Source organism: Anguilla rostrata, chromosome 2 (assembly GCF_018555375.3).
Source record: "Anguilla rostrata isolate EN2019 chromosome 2, ASM1855537v3, whole genome shotgun sequence".
NCBI classification, from domain to species: domain Eukaryota; kingdom Metazoa; phylum Chordata; class Actinopteri; order Anguilliformes; family Anguillidae; genus Anguilla; species Anguilla rostrata.
This window is the reverse complement of record NC_057934.1, coordinates 48902606-48924315: the sequence shown is the minus strand read 5'-3', so window position 1 is coordinate 48924315 and position 21710 is coordinate 48902606. Positions and strand designations below refer to the sequence as shown.

General features: G+C 38.2%; 1 protein-coding gene across 1 annotated transcript in view; it reads left to right on the top strand.

Moving 5' to 3' along the window:
- Window positions 1-21710, top strand: part of LOC135248280 (cytoplasmic phosphatidylinositol transfer protein 1-like) — a 46285-nt gene that overhangs the window by 901 nt on the left and 23674 nt on the right. The window contains exons 2-5 of the mRNA XM_064322742.1: window positions 53-92; window positions 692-720; window positions 3133-3221; window positions 4959-5154. Coding sequence (XP_064178812.1) covers window positions 5107-5154 — 48 coding nt within the window. The 5' untranslated portion in view covers window positions 53-92; window positions 692-720; window positions 3133-3221; window positions 4959-5106. The remainder of the gene's footprint in view (window positions 1-52; window positions 93-691; window positions 721-3132; window positions 3222-4958; window positions 5155-21710) is intronic.

Here is a 21710-nt window from a genome sequence, read left to right as displayed (position 1 = left end):
TCTGTTTATTTGCATGCTTTATTGTTCTTCCTATTTGTCCTCTGTGCTGCAGATATATTGATCACTGGTGAGCTTTCATTCCCCCAGAACAGGCAAGTGTCCCTATATTGATTTATTGACTGACTTCACTTAAAAGAACTCAGCAATATTTCATTCAGCATTTCTAAAAAAAGACATAAAGAGGCAACAACAAAACCGCAGGAACTGCAGTGCAACCTTAAGCCGCTTTTGCCACCACATGGTATCGGCTCAACTCGACTCGACTCTACTCAACTTTTTTGGTTTTCCATCGGGCAAAAGTTGTGGATAGTACCTGGTACCTGGTACTTTCTTGGTATCACCTTCGTCGAGGTTCCAAGCGAGCTGAGGCGATACCAAAAGGTGATGTGAAAACATTGCAGACCACAAGTGCGGCGTCGCTAATGACGACCAGCTACATAGACGGAGGTACTATCTGCAGTGGAAAACGAAGTACCTGGTACCAAAAGCGAGTAGAGTCAAGTCGAGCCGGTGGAAAAGCAGCTTTATTTCCTGTTGCAGACTGAATATTAGTAATTTTCAGTAATGCTTGTTATGTGTGCCTACAGTTATGTTTCATGACATTGTTAGTATTCTTTTGAAATGAGAAATATATTAAGCCATGTTGGTGACATATTGTCATATGACATTTTCATTGTTCTTTTATTCACAGTCCCAAGGGTGTGGGATCAGAGATGATGGGTAAATACACCTGGGATGTCTCACTGTGCATGCTTTTTCATCACTTCCTATTCTCTTGTGAGCTGAACAAACATTTTGAGTCCACTCTGGTGGAATCAAAGAGGATAGCAGTACTCATTTCCTGTTTATATTATGCACTGTTTATTCATTTTCCATAAAGATCCACAGTTACAGATAGTTTCATTTAAACCTAACAACGAAATGTTTAGTTGCTTCTTAAGTAGTACTCAGTTTTTAAACCGGATGCACATTTGTTCTTTTTAATCACTTTGGTTGTCTCCATTGTGTATGTCTGACTTTGTGACAAAATATCTAAATACAGCAAATACAGAACATAATTCTTTTGTATTCACTGCTTAACTCTTTTCTGCTTAACCCTTTGAAGAGTAGTTTTTGGAATGTTTTTTTTTTAGTTCTAGAGAATTCCATTGGTTTCCAGTAGTGCTTGTTACACCAGCATCAGAATGTTCAGTAGAGAACATTCTATTCACATATTGGTGATCTTACACCTTAAAAGGGTTAAAAATTGAGTAAAAGGCTTAGAATAGCTCTTCTTAGCTAAGGACACAAACTGAGATGTGCCAAAGGCCTGCTGCTCTCCACTGTGAAAATTATTAAACCCCCTACTCTGTCCATCGGCTGGGCTGAGAATTTGTCAAAGAGCCAGTCAGAACTTGTGCTACTGGAGCCTCCACAAAGAAAGACTGCAACCACCAGAAGGCTAAAACTACTACAGAAACCAGGAACACTTTCATCCACATATCCATAAGCCATACAGTCATCATACCCCACATGCACGTTTTTTTTTTTTTTTTTGAAGAGCAACAAATGAGAACATTTTAGGAGACTATGAGCTATAAGGACATTTTCACAACCTGTAATCCAAGTCTAGTTACTTTACATATTTTAGAAAAGGTGGCTGTCACTTTAGAACAATATCATGATGCAGGGACACAGTTTGCTGAATAATTTACTTCCCATGCTAAAGCTGAATTGCAGCAACACACTGGTGATAACTGTGTTTTCACATTTTGCGTGTCCTTGCCAGAAATGCATAATGCTAAATGCAAAAAATTCTAATAAGAGTTCATTAAGACAGCCTCACAAGTTGAGTCATTTTAAATATCACACAAAGCAGTAATTCTGATTGATGTTGGATGACCGGATTAACAAACAAGTATGGCTATAGCTACATCAAAAATCAGCTTAATGAATTATGGACATAGACCTACTTTTTTTTCAAATGTCACATTCTGAATTAAATATGCACACAATATTTTTTTTTTCAAAGCAGTTTGATTAAAATATATTCAATAATTGAAATGAAAATTAAATAGGCAACAGTTGAAAAAAAATCTGCGTATTATTCTGATTTTGTCATTTTACAAGAGATAAAAACCTTCCAATAAATACGCTACTGTCAAGATGAAATGTTTAATGTTATTACAGATCACCAGAACAATCACCAGAACAGCTGTAGGTTAGTGAAGGAATGTGGCACAGTTAATATATTTTTTAATCGATCACGTGATTCAGAAAAACTTTCAAAAATTCAAAAAAATAAAAATAAATAAAAGGTTAATAAAGATTCTAATGAACAGTGTAAATAATAGTTAATTCAGTCACATAGGCTAATGTGGCTGATAAAATTGTAATTAGATTACTAAAATTGTTCGCCATCGTGTTCAGTTAGTCTTTCATCAAGAACACTCAAGCTAATGTGAACTGATTCACATTTCACAAGCGAGTAGCCTCGTAACTGACCCGACTCCCCTGAAAGCTGAACTACAGCACTATATTCACGTCCGCCTACGAAAGAACTGCCACGTGATGCTTCACGCCTCGCAAACCCTCCAGAATATCTATGAGAATATCATGCTGCATCTCATCACCTTCCTGCCCAAAGCGGGTATGCTTTTTGTAGTCCTCTAGGTGTCAGTGTAGAGCATTCAAACCTGAAGGTTTGGGGAACAGTTTCTTTTAATAAAGAATAAACCGTGGGAGCACATAGTACACACTTAAACCGCATGCAATCTTGCTAGCGCAAACGACTACCATACTACCGTACTGTATTTTGGAGATCATTTTTTTGGAAACTAAGCGAAACTGGCAAAAAAAAAATTAAGTTAAAAAAACGGGAGAAACGGGAGTAAGCCGTGTGAATGGCACTGAGGTGGGACTTTTCGGCTGCCATGGAGACAGAAAAATTTTAGAGAAACTAGCTCGCTAGCAAAAAACTATATGACTGTCTGCCGTGGAAGTAACTTCGCTAGCGTTAGTTAGGTTAAGCTAATATAGCTAATTCCTTTCTCCACGTTTGACCGGACTGCTTGTTTAAGGACATTTTACAGGAACCTGTTTGAATTGATTGAGTTTATTCAACGAATGTTAACGTTAGTTTGTATGTTGTAGCTATACTGGCTTCAATGTATAACTGAAGTGAGCTCCAGCAGGAATGAAGACGTGACTCTAAGCTATCTGGCTATCAATGCAACCTTTGGGTAAGTTTCCTGACTAACAATCGCAAATCCTAGTTATACTATTAATACTGCGTACTAGCTTACTAACATTACAGTGGTTTTCCAACTTACTGTACCGACCTTGTTAAGGTAGCTAGCGAACTAATTGTAAATTGACGTTAAGGAACTAGTCTATAGTAAGCTAACTTTAACAGGTTCAAGTGTTAACGTTATACCATGTTTCCCTGCAGTTAACCAGTCACTTCTCCCGGTATATGCTTGTATATCTAGACTAACTGTTAATTTAACGTTAGCTGACAACTACAAAATGATGTGACTGAATTATATGGACATACCCTTCTAGTTATAATTAAAATAAAAGTTAGCAAGCAGATAACATATTGTAAATGCTAAAAAAAAAAAGCCAGTTACCAAGCAAAATAGTCTGTCATATCCCAACTGTAAACATAGCTCTGAGAAAGTTTACATCATTATGCCATTTGAACATAATATCCTATCTTTGCAACTTACGTTAAAGCATTTGTATTTAGTGGAACAATTCAATGATTTAATACTGTTAATTTAACGTTGGTTTGCTGTGTAGTTCGCATTGTGTATTAACAAATCCTAGTGAAACGGGTCCTAGGGATATGAGAGTGAAGTGGATCTTTTACGTAACGTGCAAAACAGTAGACTATATCGATAGCTAACGCAGAAGGTTTTTAACACTAGTCGTCAGCTTAACATTCGTGTAATTCATTCAAGTCGTTCATTAAGTAACGCTGTCACTGTGGCGATTTTATCCGTGTCTCTATTCAGCTATTTTGCACAAATTGTATATACAAAAAATACAAATTAAAAAAGTAGTAGACTGAAAGTTAACTTTTTGGCTTGATACCTAGTTAGCCAGTGTTAAAGCATTCTATACGTTGTCATACCAAAAAGCAGACATTTAACCTGTGCTAGCTAGCTAACATAACACTGCATTTCCTAAGCTGTGCAATGCAGGTATTGCATTTGGCTCGTAAATTGTTTAATTAATTTTTGTGTTCAGTCTAATTTCTGTAAAATGGCAATGCAAACATTATTTCACGCCGGTTTAAACACCCGTTACCTTCTACTCAGCACTGGTATTTCAAAACTAAAAGGCCCGAGCTTGATAATGCTAACGTATCATCTGAATAGTTGTGCGACCTATAGCCTCCCCTGTTGTGTGGGCGCAGAAGTAGAACAGGCACGAAGTGACCGAAATATATAGGTCTATTTGGTTTTCACATATTTCTTCAAACGGTGGTAGAGTTGCACCCTTTTCTATATAACGCCTATTACGCTCACTCTGCGGCTTAATTAACATTATAAATAGGTGCAAACTGACCGGAGTTCTGACTTAGAATGAATAAATTCCAGGACTAACAGCAGTGAAAGAAATTAAATACATAGGATACTTTTTAAGGAAACTCAGAAAAGCAGTCTTAATTGATGTTTATTTTGGAGTATTTGCAAAAGTCACCGCGATTAATGCTCGCTTAATGATTTCTATTGACGCGATTCTCTACGTGAATTGTTTAACCGTGCTTGTCCGGAATTCAAAAACGTCCTGACTGTTTATATTGTACCCTACCATTTAGTGGCAAACGAGGCCGTGCCTGTTTCTTCTTTTTTAACACAACTGTGTAAATACTTGACTATTTATTTTTTGCGAACATGATTTAAGATTGAGGTATTCTTGGTAGGTAAAAACAGTTAGTTTGTTGTAGCCATGTATTTTTTCTTCCTCAGCCTATACAGGAAGTGGCATCAGCACGTGGACCTTGCCTGATACAGCTCCTCACTATCTGGAGCGTTTGTTTTAGTTCCCGAGTCTTCAGCCAGCTGCAGTTCTGTGCCTTTGATCAGCCCTCTTGCCTGCCACATTGTCTAAAAAGCCATGCTACTGAAAGAGTACCGCATCTGCATGCCCCTGAGTGTAGAGGAGGTAAGATATTTAATTCAATAATGCTGGCCATAAATGTCTGACCTGCTGTTTTTGATTGTATGATGTTCTGGCCTCCTCTTCCATTTACTGCCAATGATCATGTGTACAGATCCATCATATTGTTCATGCTGAATCTCATTTCTCAGTAATATTGCTTTTCACCATCTGGAGGCCAATCATTGTATCTTAGTACAGGTCAAATTATTTCTGCTGACCACTGTTTCAGACAGAGAATTTCATTTCAAAACACATGTATTTTATAACACTCTGATATGCAGCATGCAGAATTGTGAGGGCTCTGGAAAAAAAGAGGATTTTAAAAGTAGCATTCACAGTTTTAAGCCAACAGCTGTGCATATCTGGTTTAAAATATTATGATTTTTTTTCTGTGTGAATACATGTGCAACTTGCATTTGTTTAGGATCTGTCTGCTAGTTCATTCAGAGCGTCTTGCAAATCTGTGGGGTTTATTCTTTTCCTGTCACCAGATTTACTTTTTGTAGTCTTACTATGTATACTAATGCTTGTTTTTAAATTTAAGACTTGTGAGTTTAAGGTTGGACACAAAATTAGCGATTCTAAGTGTCCCTTTATATAAGAGCACAGTTTTGCTTGAGACAAATATAATGATTGGGGGGAATTGTTTTTACCATACATTTCCATATTTCAGAATTGTTCCCAAGCCAAAGTTTGCCAGCTGTGATTTTTGCATTATATTTCCATAACCAAATTGCTTTGCACAAGTGAGTTTGGGTTTGATCCATAGATGTGTTTTCTAAATGCAGTTGAACATTTTAAACCTTTTTGAAAAGCTGGTTTCAAATTACTAGTCATAAAACAATAACCTGTTTTAATCAACAACATTTGATGTGCTCATTGTTGTATACTGTATTTCCTGTCACATGCCATACTATGTTTATTCTGTAACTTAACATGTTAAAACTTTATGGTGGTTCTGTTTTGATTTAAAAACATATTAACAGGATAATTTCATGTGAAACATGTTACGCAAATAGGATCTAATAATAATTTATCATGTGGCAGCTCTAAATTCAGCACAGCCTCCTGTTAGTTATTTCCTTTTTAATGGTTACTCATCTGAAAGATAGCCTAATGGGACAAACAACTGAAGATCCCTAAATGCCATACATTAGGCTAATTAAAATAAGATCCAATTCAAGTGATGAATTATTAAAAATAATAATCCGAGTGTAAATCTCCAAATTTGTTGATTCTAAGTTAGTCAAACAATAAACTGGTGGAATTAACCAGTCAAACCTAAACCTAACTCTGTATTCTATGTAATTTGTTTACTAAGTATACAAACGAGTTATCGCAATAATAGACAAAATAGAAATCAAACACTCATTAATGAATGTAAGTGCAATTGATTATATTTAATTAGCTGTATTCGTTGGTGAATTATGGTACTTTTATGGCTAATCTATCTAGCATGCTAGCTAGCTAACATGATTGTTCTTAAGTTAACTAGCTGGCTGCTATTGCTTAGCTTGCTAGCTAGCGCTATATCCCAGATTGGAATTGATCTGTGAAAATAATTAACAATCAAATTGAATATCTCAAACTTTAGGCTAATTATTGGTTATATGGAAGTTATGGATGTTCCATTTATTAGGCATTAGGAAAAACTTTATACTTTGGTTTGCTGCTGTTTTAATGTTTACTTTTAGTTCAGTTCTTTACTAGAGGCTGATATGGAGTTCTGAGATATTCTTTTGTGACCTTCAGCTGCTCCTTTTCTGTCATGAACTGGTTGAGATTGAAATCTATTGGCCTGTCCAGTCTAACTTTATTTTTTAGGATAATAACGTTAATTCAGATTACCAAAATAATGTGAATAATTGGCTTCATAACTTCCCTGATTTATCCCCTTGCATACAATTTGTATAATTGTCTTAAAATACAAAATTTTAGTTCCTAAGAAAGTACTTGGTTTGGATTAGTCCATAGTCATTTGCTCTTGAGGTGTTCAGAAGTGCATTTAAGTTAGGACACAAGTAAACATAATGAATGTAAGTGAGGAGAGAAACTATGGTTTTGTGTCCATTTGTTTGCTTTTGACTTTTGGCTCCCAGGGCATGGGTAATTTAACTTATTTAGTAGTTGTGGGCGGTTGTGTATTGTTACTGTCCTTCATTTTGTGGACCTAGTTAAAGGCGCAGAATTTTTTTTCTCGTCTGTGTCAAACCTTGTTTTGTCTGTGTAATGTTTCTGGCAGTTTTTTGGAATGGCCGACTTCACTGAGACTTTTTTAGGTATTCCAGGCATGAAGTGTGGGGCAATAAATACTGTGTGATGATATCTTAATGACTAATGACCCTTCTTCTTCTCTTAACTCTAAAGTTGTTTGTTATACAGTGTATAGGTCCTTAGAGCAGGCTTTCATGAGATACTCTTCACCATTTATTGCCTGGTATGGAAATGGTAGGTTCAGACCTGTCTTTAGTCTATATCCATCACAGTTTTATATAAAAGTAAATGTAGAACAAGAATCATGTCACAAAAATAAATTGTCATCAACCATGCCTTGTTTTGTTTCTACATGTGTATATAATGCATTGTTTCCAATTTATTTTATGTCGATTGTTTGTAAAAAAAAAAAACTTGATATTGGCTTGCGTACTGGACACATATTTTTGTCTAGAATGTCAATATCAGCCTCGGATATCAGGTGTAGTTGCAGTCAGCAACAAACCCCTTGTTTATTTTTCTGTTGGCTGTCTGCAGTACAGTGTTACTTGTTTTTAACCAACCAGAGTTGAATACATACTTAATACATGCATTGTTACATACTTCTTTCACTATCCCACACAACACAGCCTTTTCCATGTAATAGGCAGAGTGTGGCAGGCTCGTTGAAAAGGTTGACAATGGCTGTTCCTCACAATGTCTGCTGGAATTCATCTTCAGTCTGCCAGTGCTTGTGATTTATTAGGGGGTAGACGATACTATGGCACATGCGCTGACATGTAGTGTTACTTGGATGTTTGAATTATGATATTAGATCTCATGTTCCATCTATTGTGAAACCCCATTCTTGGGAAATATTGAGTTGTATTTTTGAAGGCACAGTACCAAAAGGGGAGGGGCAGTTGTTGGGTTATTGGCTCTGCTTGAAGGGATCAGAATTTAGTGTTGATTTTGTGTGGTTTCTGAAATAGCACCATGTCCTGCCAGGAATCTGATGTCAAATGCAAACCATTGTTGTTCTTGCAGAAATTAAAACCATATGTCAGTTGATATTATGTCAGTGAATCTACGTAGGGGGAAGTATCATTAAAAATTGAACAGTGCATTTTGTTTTTAGCTTGTACTTTTAACTTGATGCAGAATCGAAAGTCTTGCTAATGCCGTGGCTACATTTATCAGTGATTCATTCAGTGATTGACACATCATTTACTAACAAGTTTGATAAAGATGGCGATCAATTGTTGCAGCATGGATGGATGTAATGAAAGAGATCCATCCTTCATCAATTCAAGCTTCCCACTATTGCATTACATTTTATTTGGCAGATTCTTTGTCCAAAGCGACATACAATAAGTGCATAGCAAAAGTTGTTGGAACAAATACGGTACACAGGTCAGATAAGGTTGAATTTTCATTAAAGGATGTTATCCATAGTCATGAATATTATGTCTGGTTAACACAGTAAGCACAGGCAAAGTCAGTAATGTTATGGCAAGTCATAAACTAGAAGTGAGGCATGTTTACTATGATAAAGATAAGATAAAGAGCTACAACATCAAGATGAAGATACAAGTGCAACATGAAATTGCTAGAAGATTAAGACACAAGTGATACATGAGTGATACCAGATTGAGGGTAACCTTGCAGAGGTGCTAGCTTCGTGGTCGGGACAAACAAGAACTGTTCACACAGATAGCAGACAGTGCAAGTTGCCCTGCTACAGCAGAGCGGAGTGATCGAGCTGGCGTGTAGTGTTGAATTATGTCGTGTTAATAGGAAGGGTCTATCTCTTTGGCTACAGTGCAGGCCAGAGTCAGGTCTTTGAACCTGACCCTAGTGGCAACCGGCAGCCAGTGGAGTGACCTCAGCAGGGGAGTGACATGTGAGAACTTTGGAAGATTGAAGACTAGTCAGATAGCAGAGTTCTGAATGAGATGTATTAGCTGTATAGCACAGGCTAGTAGGCACTATTTTTGCCAACATGGACATGAGTAAAGTTAGCTGCTTTGCTACATATGTTGGCTAGACATGTCTTTCGTTTGGCTCGATATGTAATTTAATATAACAACACGAGCAGCTACACACACTTTGCCAGGCAAATTAAACCTACGATTTTCTGGTTTGTTGCGCCAGATGCGCTAAGGCATCTTCCACGACGACATCATCTTGTAATTGATTAGGCTTCTTGGGCTCCTACATATATGGGCCTAACTTAGAAATATTACCAGTACTACTTTCTGCTGTGATAATTAGCTATATCAGCTGAAGAGGGGTACAGCGTGCAACCCTGTAACCTCAGTCATGCGTGTTTGTTATGTGTGACGTCATTTAACTCATTTGCTTATCAGTGAAACGCCCACACCATCCAGTAAACAAGGCTTGGCAGTTTTGAGATCTCATAAGCTCTCTACAGATGTTCCCCTAGGGTTCTGTTTTTGGCCTTCTTTCTTCACTCTCTACTCTAAAGCTGGCAGTAACCTCAGTAAGAAGAAAGAATTTCAGAATTGAGAACCACCGGCGAACATGTCCACGAACACTGTTGTCGGTATACCTAGTGAGAACACCACACCGTTTAAAGTCACTCCACGCCGCTGGGGCGTGAATAATTACGAGGCAGATATTAACCGGGGCTGAAATCTCAACCAGACCTCCGTCTTGCGGCTATGCCATGGATGTATAAAGAGAAGGGCTACGCGAGATCACAACACAAAACAAAAAGTTTAAAATGTTTAAAGTGGCTTTAGTTTATCTAGCTATGCAAAAGAAGAAAAAAGGCGAAGGAGATGGTACGTTCGCCCTCTAAATCAGAGTAGGACGGAGAATGGAGAGTTTTGTCTGTACATTCGGCAAATGCAAGTTTAGACGAGGGGGTCCACTTTCTCTTATTTCCGAATGTGTGCTAGGCATTTTGATGACTTGCTGAAACGAGTAGCACCATTCATCAAACATGCGGGAACTCACAGAATTCCCATCTCTACAGAAGAGAGATTGTCGTTGACTCTCTGTACATTAGCATGTGAATTCAGACCTCTGAACTCTCAACCGTGACCTAACCAACTATGTGATATTTGGACCAATAGCTGAGAGGGGGAGGTCGAAGAACAAGAAAGAACTTTTCGAAAAGTTCTCCCTGGAGGCCGTCGCACACTGCACCGTACGAACACACAACACCGCATCTTTTTGTTCGTCAGTTGTTCTGATTGCTTCGTTTTGCTCAAAAAGTTCTATTTCATACGAAGTATACTGCCTACTTAAAGCTCTTGGGTTTGTCATCATTTCCCATGGCCTGTCTTATCATTGCTGGTGATGACACAACTTTTTTTTTACCTTCCCTTCCTCCAAAACACTATTCTCAGCATTCATCGAAGCTTGCCTACAAGAAATCTTAAAGTGGATGACAAACCCTCAGCTTGGCTAAATCAAAGATGATATCCTTCCCACCAAAGTCCTCTCCTTAGTTGACCTTTCGCTCTCCTTGGACAGCATCATAGTATTGACCTCTTTATCTGCTAGAAATCTCAGGAGTGGAACTGGACAACTATTTGTCAAACAACTAGCCTATTCCTCAAACAACTGTTCCTCTTGCAGGACATCATGGGATGGACCACAATTGTTACCGGACTGAAATGTTGTTACTAAGCCATGGTAAAGTGTGGTATAATTAATGACAAAAACTTGATAAAACAGGTTTTTATTTTCAGATGTTGGCACCTTTTCAGAGAAAAGTTTTGGGATTTCCAAATGTGCCCTCATCAGCGTAATTTAGTCTTTTGCATTATTTATTCAGCTACATTCACTTTGCAGGGTGTTATTTCTTAGGATGTACTATTGATTTTGGCAGTGTGTAGATCAATTGTTACAATGAAGTAGAATTGGCCTGGTTATTCTCTAAATATAAAATGTTCTCTAAATGGTGAATATTTAAATGTTAATTATCTTGGTTGTTTTGCAATAAAAAGCAAGTTAAATCTGTTTTATGAAAAATGTTCAGTCCTTGGGCCAAACGTAATAGACTGAACTTGCTTGGAATATCAGGTTAACTCTTAGCACTCTTGATATAGGCCCTACATTCCTGTGGCTACACTTTGATGCATCAGAAGTTAACACATGTCAACGAAGTTGTTTGAAATGTGGGCTTCTTCCAGAATCTTATAAGTCTATATTTTTTGGGGGAAGTGTTTTGTTGGATGTACAACTCAAATGCCAGAAGATAAGCTAAATGGGTTTTACAAAGAGTTTTAAATGTCATTAAATGATGGTAACGGTTTGTTTTGGTATGGGATTCTATACAAACCTAAATAAAATCAAATTAATTTTAGATTTGTATAGTGCTTCTCCCAGAAAACTGTAATAAGGACGGTTTACAGAGTAGCAAAAAGCAGGCCTGAACCCCCAAATAGCAAGCACAATGGCGTTAAAAAACTCAAACGGTGAGAAAAAAACTCCCCAATGAGAATAGATCTTGGGAGGAACCCGGCTGTAGAGAGGGAGCCCATCCTCCACTGCCTGGCCTGGTGTAAAGCAGTGGTAAATGAAAATTTCATGTTACAATCTGTGCATGTTTTAATCTTTTTTGGGTGTACACGTATAATTGTATATTATGACTTCATTATGTGGAGAATACTAGCTAATAGGTTGCTTCTTAATCAAATGATATAGCCTAAAATGCGCGGACAGCATTTGGATTTACCTTTATTTAATGATGAATTCATCAGGGAAAAAGTCTAACACACTCACATGGAGAGGTCACAGTAATTCCAAAGCATGAATGAGAGAACATACAAAGCTTGGACCTTGCTCTTGTGAAGGTTTCTTATTGGTTACCAATATAGGTGTTTGAAAAAGAGGAGTCATTATATTTACACAGCAAGGGTTTTGTTCACAGAAGGACCCTTGCAACCCATATTGGCTTTTTTAGCTTGCAGATATTGGATTTTCTTGGTGTTTTAGACTTTAATCGTGGTTATCACTCTGAACTTTGAATAACTCTGAGTTCCCTCTTTTTCCATAAGGGCGTGCACAAACTAGAGCAGAGGTTACTTAACTTGGCGGACTTTGGCAGCACACAATCAATACCATGATTATAATATAAGATCGTGAATTTTCTTCTACATCTTGTTAAAATTGCAACTGTGGTTAGAACATTCTAAATAATTAATATGAATTCTTGTCCACTTTGGCCCGAGATGAGAATGGTGAAGTCCCTTCAGACAATATTCACCTCCTTGAACTTTTTCACATTTTGTCCCATTAGGTCTTAAAACTTTAATGCATTGAAGCATTATTTCTCCATGCACAGGCACAATTCAACTTCATCGCATCAATTTATGATGCAAAGATTATTTGCAAAAATAAGACTTCAATGTTAATTTCTCTTTAACAAAAGCTTCCCAGTCCCTCATGCTAAAAGTGGTCACACTAGCCCATGTATTGCTGTGTCTTTGGAAGGCAGGACATTTCAAAATCTGCATTTTACACACACACGCACACACACACACATATATATATATATATGTAATATTTATTTATTTGTTACAACTCTTTAAACAGTAGTGAGATTAAATAAGCTAACGTACTGGCGTTCTGATGAAAATGAATTTTTGGTACACAAGTGAATAATAAACAAGACCAGGTCAAAAACTAGTATATAGCTGGACTTTCCGACCAATGGTGTGACGTCATAACTCGGCCGACCAATGGTGTAACTTCATCACTCACTCAGTCAGTCACAGACACCCGCTGTTGCAGTCCAGCCAAAAAAAAAGCCCTAGGAGTGATTTATTACATTACATTACATTACAGGCATTTAGCAGACGCTCTTATCCAGAGCGACGTACAACAAGTGCATAGGTTTCAAGATGTAGAGGCGCAAAAGAAACACTAGAGTGAAGTAAGGATCGTAGTGCCAGAAGTGACCACATCGATCAGGACTCCAACCCTGTAGAGTAAGCTTGTTCAGCAGCAAGAATCCTACCAAGTACAAAGTACAAACTAGCACTGGAATCACACCTAATCATACAAAAACAATCCTACCAGATACACTAACATAATCAAATTATCCTAGCTAGGTACAATGAGCTGAACTATAGGCTAGGGAGGGGTGGGGAGAGGTGCAGCCTGAAGAGATGAGTCTTCAGTCTGCGTTTGAAAGTGGTGAGATTCTCTGCTGTTCTGACCATCACGGGGAGGTCATTCCACCAGCGAGGGGCCAGGACAGACAGCAGACGGGAGCGGGAAGTGCAGACGCGAAGAGGGGAGGTGCCAAGCGTCCAGAGGTGGCAGAACGGAGAGGTCTGGCTGGTGTGTAGGGTCTGATGATCCTCTGAATGTACCCTGGTGCTGACCCCTTAGCTGCCTGGTATGCAAGCACCAAGGACTTAAATTTGATGCGAGCCATAACAGGCAGCCAGTGGAGGTCAGTGAGCAGGGGGGTGACATGGGAATGTCTGGGGAGGTTGTAGACCAGACGCGCTGCAGCATTCTGGATGAGCTGCAGGGGTCTGATGGCGGATGCTGGCAGACCAGCCAGTAGCGAGTTGCAGTAGTCCAAGCGGGACAGGACCATCGCTTGAACCAGGAGCTGGGTTGCGTAGGTGGTGAGGAAGGGGCGGATTCTCCGGATGTTGTACAGGAAGAACCTGCACGTTCGACTCACCGCCGTGATGTTCTGGGAGAGGGACAAATTTATGTTTTGTTAACTTATGTAGCACAAGTTACAGTGGCGTAGGCAGAAATACATTTTTGGGCAGGCCTGTAAAAAAGCCCTCCTTGGAGCTAATCCTGTGACACTGCTGTATTTGTAACTAATGCGGTCATCGTCCAGACTATTCCAACTACACCTCCTTGCAGTGGTACAAAAACAAAATTTTGTAAATATGTTTTTTTTTTTTGTTTTTTTTTGCAATCATTTCAGCAAGACTAGGTAGCTTATGTAACTAGGAGAGAGGACAGGCTTCACATGAACCCAAACCAACAATATACACTTTTCATTGGCTACAATACAAAGATGACACACACCATAAACAAATCAAATGTTTATTCCGAAAGCATCGCAGTAGGTCACACGGCTTCTGGAAATCTCCAGACATGACTTAATATTGGCCTTTCTCAGAAGTGGTTTCCATCTAAACCCTCTTCCGAAGGGGCCAAATCTGCGAATTTCTGAAGAGACTGTTTATCTCCTGATAGTTTCTTCCTTTTCTGAAAATAAGCTTGATAAATCTGTCATGGTTGGCAGTGTCTTGGAAGTGTCAGGTTGTGCCATATTTAAAAAAAATTGTTTCAATTAACTGCTGTTCAAGGATGGTTTAACACTTTACCAATCATTTCATGATCTTCTCCAGCTTTCTGCCTCCTATTGGGTTCTTCTTGAAATTCCACATGCAGGTCCTTCCCTTTCGTGACAACATGATTGAGCCGATCTGCCGTTTCAGATGTGAGACCTCACAAAGTTGTTAATATCTGTTGTGTAATCATGCAGCCGAACCCAAGTTGACACTGATGGACCTCATTGGCATATATAGGGTGATCTCTCAAGAAAATGGAAGCCTGAACTGGCTTTTATTAATGAGAAATGGGAGAAGTCAATTTCAAGTTTTTATTTTGAGTATAATTCTGAAGGCTTCTGAATACTTTATTATTGCGTTATCTATAGTTATCTATAATTTCCATTTAAATATATTTAAATTTGATATAGCAAAAAGAGGCATAATCCATGGGTGGGTGAAAACCTTCTGAAAGCATTGTATATCAGTGCAGTAATAATCACCATGGAAACAGGACTTAGTGCTCAACCTGTTAAGTGTCTAGGATAAATCTAGCTTTTCTCTGTTAAAACATAAGGTGAAAGATTAATTTGTCTGATGTGCATTGGTTCCTGTTCGGTAAAGCACATATTGTTATTTCTCAATGGTGACTGAAATGCTTAATATAGCTCCTAAAGCAGAAAAGAAACAGATAATTTCTTTACAAATGTCACTTGAAGCTTTCAATAAACGAAGGCTCTAGAATTATGTGGGTAACTTCACCTGGTTCTCATAAAGATGTATGCTCAAAATAGCCCTGTAAGACAGGAAGTGTGAAATAGCCACATTTCCTCTTTGGGTCTGCTTGGTCTTTTACCATTGTGCAAATTGTCATGCAAATTTTCAGTCTTGATGCCTGCAGACTGCAGAGCCATCTGGCTGTTTGAATCAGGATTAGTATTGACCTCCAAAGATCAACGATCTCTGCTTTAATCCATATAATGTCCATGCAAATTTTGAAATCCTTTAGTACCTGGATTCATGTTTTCCTGTTGCTTTTGCTCTATGGAGCTTAATGTGCTGACTTGGAATCTGAACACAAAGGGCCTTTGCATACTCAGTATCAATATACCTATAGGATCAGTTCTTCATTCCATAATTGCCAAGAAACTGCTGTATGACTGTATATGTGCTTCTACATAAGCACATGCATTGAATGTCATTTTGGTTGGTGGCATTCCATGTAGGCTATCACCTTAAGCAGGAGTTACTGAAATGATATTTTTTACATATGAATTAACTCTTTCCGTAGCTTTGTTCTGGGGGCAGTGGCATAAATAAAGGTTAGAACTCAAGCGAAACTCTTTCATTGCTGAGCATGAAAGCACACAAAAAGTAAACGTTAGTGAGAACTTCTGAGTAGTTTTTTTTTTGTTTGTTTGTAGTTGAGGTAAGATGCTTGCAGCCTCGTTTGGCACTTAGCCTATTTCTCTAATGTTACCTTTCCTTTCTGTGCCATCCATTCAATTTTAAATAGCCATATTCAGAGTTCTGTTTTTAAATCTCACTATTTATTCACCATTCATACACCATGCAAGGATTTAAGCTGTGCACTGGGACACAAGTGCTGCGTATTGATAAAAATGAAAGGTTTTATTAGATCTGAAGTGATCTTGTCTCTTTGAGTGATGTCTTGCATGCTAGTCTTGCATCTGATTTTACAGTTTGGCAGCTCATTTACAGCGATGCATTTGTCATGGAGGAAAGCTAGACAAAAGGTGAATTGATGTGCTGCTCAGCAGATGTGTGTGTGCTGCAGTATGCGTAAATTAGGGAGGCGAGTAATCATTTAAAAATTTGAATCCATTCAAAATGGTCAATTACCAATTTTAAAACAAGTTGATGGAACAGACCATATGTGCATTGGCTTTGTAAATACAGTTAACATTATGAACAGTTTCCTTGCAAGGCATAGCCTATTTACATTTTTGCACTTTAGAAAACAACAACAGAAAGAAACAGAATCTCATACCAACGAACAAACAACAGGTTACATTAAGTGTGTGTTCTTGCTTTAAACCACGACCATATTGATGCCTATATACTAGCCTTTGTAAAGCTGGCAGGTTGTTGGTATCTAAAATATAAGAAATTCAGGGAAGAGTACGCAGGTATTTGGGTTTTATCAAATGTAGTATGATATCAGACTTTGCTGGGAGTGCTGTAGAACTGACATCTGTGTGAAGCATGGCAGGGTGAATCAGCTTGCATGTTAAACATAGAAATATGACAAAATGCCAGGGTAGTTTGCAGAAACAGGCCCCAAACAAAAGTGAATATGTGGGTCTGAACTATGAGACACTTTTTTCCCAATTTAATTTTAAAACAATTTGCTAATTGCCTTGTCAACTCATGTTTGTCCTGTCATATATGCTGTTTTTTCTTGATGGGGGAAAAAGAAACCAGTGATCACAAAAAGATTAACATCAACTTCTATTGTCAATAGAACTGGCAAACCAAAAAAAAAACATTTACATTCGTAGACTTGAAGGATGTAAGGCTTACGCTTTGAAGACTGTCATGCTTACATGCCCAGTGAATCTGCTGACTTTTCTGTGGTTTAGTAGGGGGAAACTGTTTAAAAATAGAAATTAGGTGACATTTGTATATTTTTGGAAAGATTTTAAATGTTACGCTACTTCCCCCCAGCCTTGGGCAACCGCTCTTCTACGTCATCCTCTTTGTGGTCAAGCTCGTCTATCTCAGACATTTCGAAACTTGAGCTCTGTGATGAGCTATGGTATAGCTATATACTACAACCAGCATTTTCTTTGTGACTTTGATCTCTGCTATGTTGGCATCTCTGTATAAATTTGATACATTGGCCATTGCACCCCATTGCCCTGTAAATATCACTACTGGCATCTTCTCTTGGGGAGGAAACCCCATATAGGTTACCCTTACAATAAAGATAAAGATAAAGATCTTCTAAAATTATGTCAAACTGAATGTTTAATAGCACTTTAAACTAGAATTTATAAATTTGGGCAATGTGTGTGGCCGTAATTAAGGGCTGGCCTGAACGAATGACATGAATTTTAACATTTGGATTATGCAGTCAGCTGAGTGCTCTTGCTTGACGTTGTTTGCCTCTCTCGGTCTGCCATACCACTCGTGCCATAACTCAGCGCTATGAAAGTGACTTCTGAAGCTGGCAGTAACATGAAATTAACAGATGAATGTATGAATGAAACAGTGGCCTGATATAGAAACACCTAGAAACCTATTTTAGTTTCACACCTTGCTGATAGTTGGCGACTGCTGTTTGCAAGTCTACCCTTAACAGTGCTCTTCAGCTAGGCTATATAAAGGAAAAATTGGCAGTGTGAGTCGCATTGGTGTAATGGACAGTGAGGCCAGCTTGTATTCCACCACTCAGACTAAACAGGTGTGCTGCAGATAGTTATTTATTTGTACTTTATTTAACCAGAGTAGTCACATTGAGATTGTCATTAGGGCCTGACCAGTATGAAAGGTTTGTTGCTGATACCAAATAGGCCTTCCATTTTTCAAAGATTTAACAGACACCTATAGCAGTGTTTCCTGTGGATCCTGTGTTTCCTCGTGGTGTGGTGGTCGGTATGCGACGGGGGGGGGTTAGCAAAGGCAAAAAAGTTTAAGACTACGAAAACATAACATCTTAAGTGTTTATTTTTTAAAATATCTAAATCTATCTTTTAGTTCTGACGAGCTCTTGATACAAGGAATAGCAGTTTGCAAGAGGTAAAAAGTAGTTTTACATGCACTTTAAAACCATAAAAGGTTTGTTAACCCTTGTATTGTTTGTAAATATTGAAGCAATATAGGCCTGTATTTTGAGTTATGGTGGGGTGAGAACAATTAAAAGAACACATTGTCCATCTAGATGTTCTATCTTCAAGAATATAGGACTATATAATTCTTCTGCTAAATTAACTTAGCCTAATTACCATGACAAAATGGTACTTAGTTAGAATGTTTTATCTTTTTATTTAACAATATAGGCTAATTTGAGCTGGGTCCACATTCAAAGCCCTCTCTGTCTGTCTCTCTCTCACTCAATGACAGCGTTTACATGCTTTGTCCATGCAAATGCTTGAAAAAAATTGAAACTTTTTTTTTAACAGGGTGCTTGTTTGGAAATCTAAAAAGCGACCTAATTTTTTCCACATTTATTATGCTTACACTGATAGAAATCACATCTCTAAAAACGTTTCTGACTCCCTAGCGTATCATTATCCGTTATGGTTTTATATTAGCAAACACTAATGTTAGCTATTTTTACAATATGCAAATATGATTAAAAATTTGAATTCTGATGGTTACTGTTTAAAGTTGGGAGAAAATTGTAGTCACTTCATGTGTGCAGTGCAAGCACACATGATACAACTCTCAGCCCTGGCGTCTCTTCAGCTCGCCATCATGTCAAGAGACTTTATCGCCGCTTCATCAGCAGGATTTCCCTCAGGTACGTTCTTCAATGACCTTGCTTTAAATTTATGACGTGAGGACTGTGGTGTGATCAACTGTTCAATTCGATCTTTTAAACAATCAATTTTAATAATGCACCCTCAAATCTTTTTGCAAAGAATTTCCGGGAGGATGGAGCTGTATAGCTGAAAGCATGGTCTCCTCTGTTCTTGCCTGGGGAACGTGATAAAATATGTTTTTTTGATCTGAGCTTGTAGTGACCATTTCTTTATTGGACTATTAAGTTGTTCAAGTCGGTTGGCAAAATGGTTTTATGAACAAACAAGTACCAATGGAGCTGTCCTAAGGACAATGAAGACTTTCCCATCAGTTTGCATAGTACACAGTGATGTGCTTGGCATGTACAATTACAAACAAATCGTAAAGCAGCATTGTGTAATGTGCCAAACACGCAGTTCTGATCCAGGGGCATAGTGTATACAAAATATTTCAAATGTGCCCATGCTCTGAGGGGGTGTTTGTTGGAATCTAACAAAAACATGAAAAAAATGTTTAGTTTAAAAGTATAAATAGCATGGCTTAACAAAGCACAAGCAACATAATGTGCATGGGGAAGTTCATGGTATTGAAATTTGGTTTGTCTAGTTTAGAAACTGTTGGAGGACTTGGCTCCCCAAAATCAGACATGGATAAGTCAAATGTATGTTTCTATTTTAAATTACATTACATTACATTACAGGCAACAACGCAATCTATGGAAAAAATACAAGCAGTAGTTAAGTAGTTAAGTCAGTTAATGCACCTAAGTCACTAGACACTAGAGTGACGGATGAGTTGTGACTGTAGCAGTGTTGGGTGCCCACATTTACATTAGAAAATCATTCAATCATGGCTGATCAAAATATTTATGCTCCCCCATCTTTTTGTTATATGTTTTGTCAATACAATCAGTCAGCTGTGGATTCCCTGAGGTACTTGCATCCGTCATCCCCCAGCTTCCCAAAACAATCTGTTTCTTGATTCGAGAAGATTAGTCCCATCAGAATACCCTGAAATACCTTGATAATGTCAACCCTGCAGTACAGAAGGGTGTAGTGCAGAAGTTTGTTTATTTAAGCAGAATTTCTCAGGCATTCTTCAGTTCAGTGAACACCGATGAAACTCATGTGAATTAGTTAATCATTTGCAATTACATATTTTAACTATTCATTTAAAAATATTTCTGCGATAGATTGGTGGCCTGTCCAGAGTGTATTCCTGCCTGTTTACGGAGTAAGATTTTTTAATACAAAATTATTGGGATAGCTGCACAATTTTTTGGTGTTTTGGCTTTGTACTCCAGCACATTGGATTTGAAATATAACAATGAATATGAGTTTGTGCAAACTGTCAGTTTTAATTTGAAGGTATTCACATACATATCTGGTGATATGTGTAGGACCTGCAGCCATTTTTATAAATATTCAGCCCATTTTATGGCAGCAAAAGTAATTTGTCTATTGGATGCTGAGCTGTTTCTTGGCCAGCTGTGCATCATTAGTTCATGCACAAGAAAGCCAACAAAGGGTTTTGAATCTACGTGTGAAATTTGCATTGTGTGTTACTGTTGTCTTAACATGAGGACAAAATTCAGTGTCAATGTCAGTAAAGCAGGCCGTCGTCAGGTTGAAAAATAAGAATAGTCAAAATATTGCCTTAGCCAAAATATTGGAGGTATCAAAATCAACAGTTTGATACATTGTTAGGAAGACCGGTCTGGGGAGCAGAGTAATAGCAAATGACCTAATAGACCATAGAAGACCACTGTAGTGGATGACCGAACAATACTTTCAAGTGAGAAGAAAAACCCCTTTTCAACTGTCAAACAAATCAAGAACCCTCGCCAGGATATAAAACAGATGTGCCAAAGGCCACCATAAAGTGAAGACTACACCAGCATAAGCTCATTGCCTTCATTTTAGATGCAAAGTACTGGTAAGCCTCAAGAACAGAATGGCCAGGGTAGAGTTTGCCAAAAAGTACATTAAGAAAACTCTAGAGTTATGGAACAAAGACTTATGTGCAAATGAGCCGTGTTTTAACCTGTACCGAAGTGATGGAAAGTGTGGAGACAGATAGGAGCTGCTGTTGATCCAAAGCACCCCCTTTATCTGTGAAACATGGTGGAGGTATTCCTACCACTGGACCTGGCTCTTCCTTGATGATGGACTGCTGATGGCAGGAGTACGATGAATTCTGATGTGTATAGTAACATCTCATCTGCTCAGATCCAACCAAATGCCTCAAATCTCATTGGATGGCGCATCTCCTTGCAGCAGGACAATAAGCCCAAGCATACTAAAGGAGTTTTTCAGGGCCAAAAAAATGGAATGTTCTTGACTGGCCACATCAATTGCCCGTCCTGAATCCAACTGACCATGCATTTTACTTGCTGAAGACAAAATGCTCCAGAAACAAACAGGAACTGAAGATGACTGCAGTGCAGGCCTGCCAGGGTAGATATCCTGCATTTGGTGATGTCTGTGGGTCGCAGACTTCAGGTGATGTCTGTGGGTCTCAGACTTCAGCAAATGCAAAGGATTTGCAACCAACTACTAAATATGAGGACTATGTTTCACATTGTGTTAATTT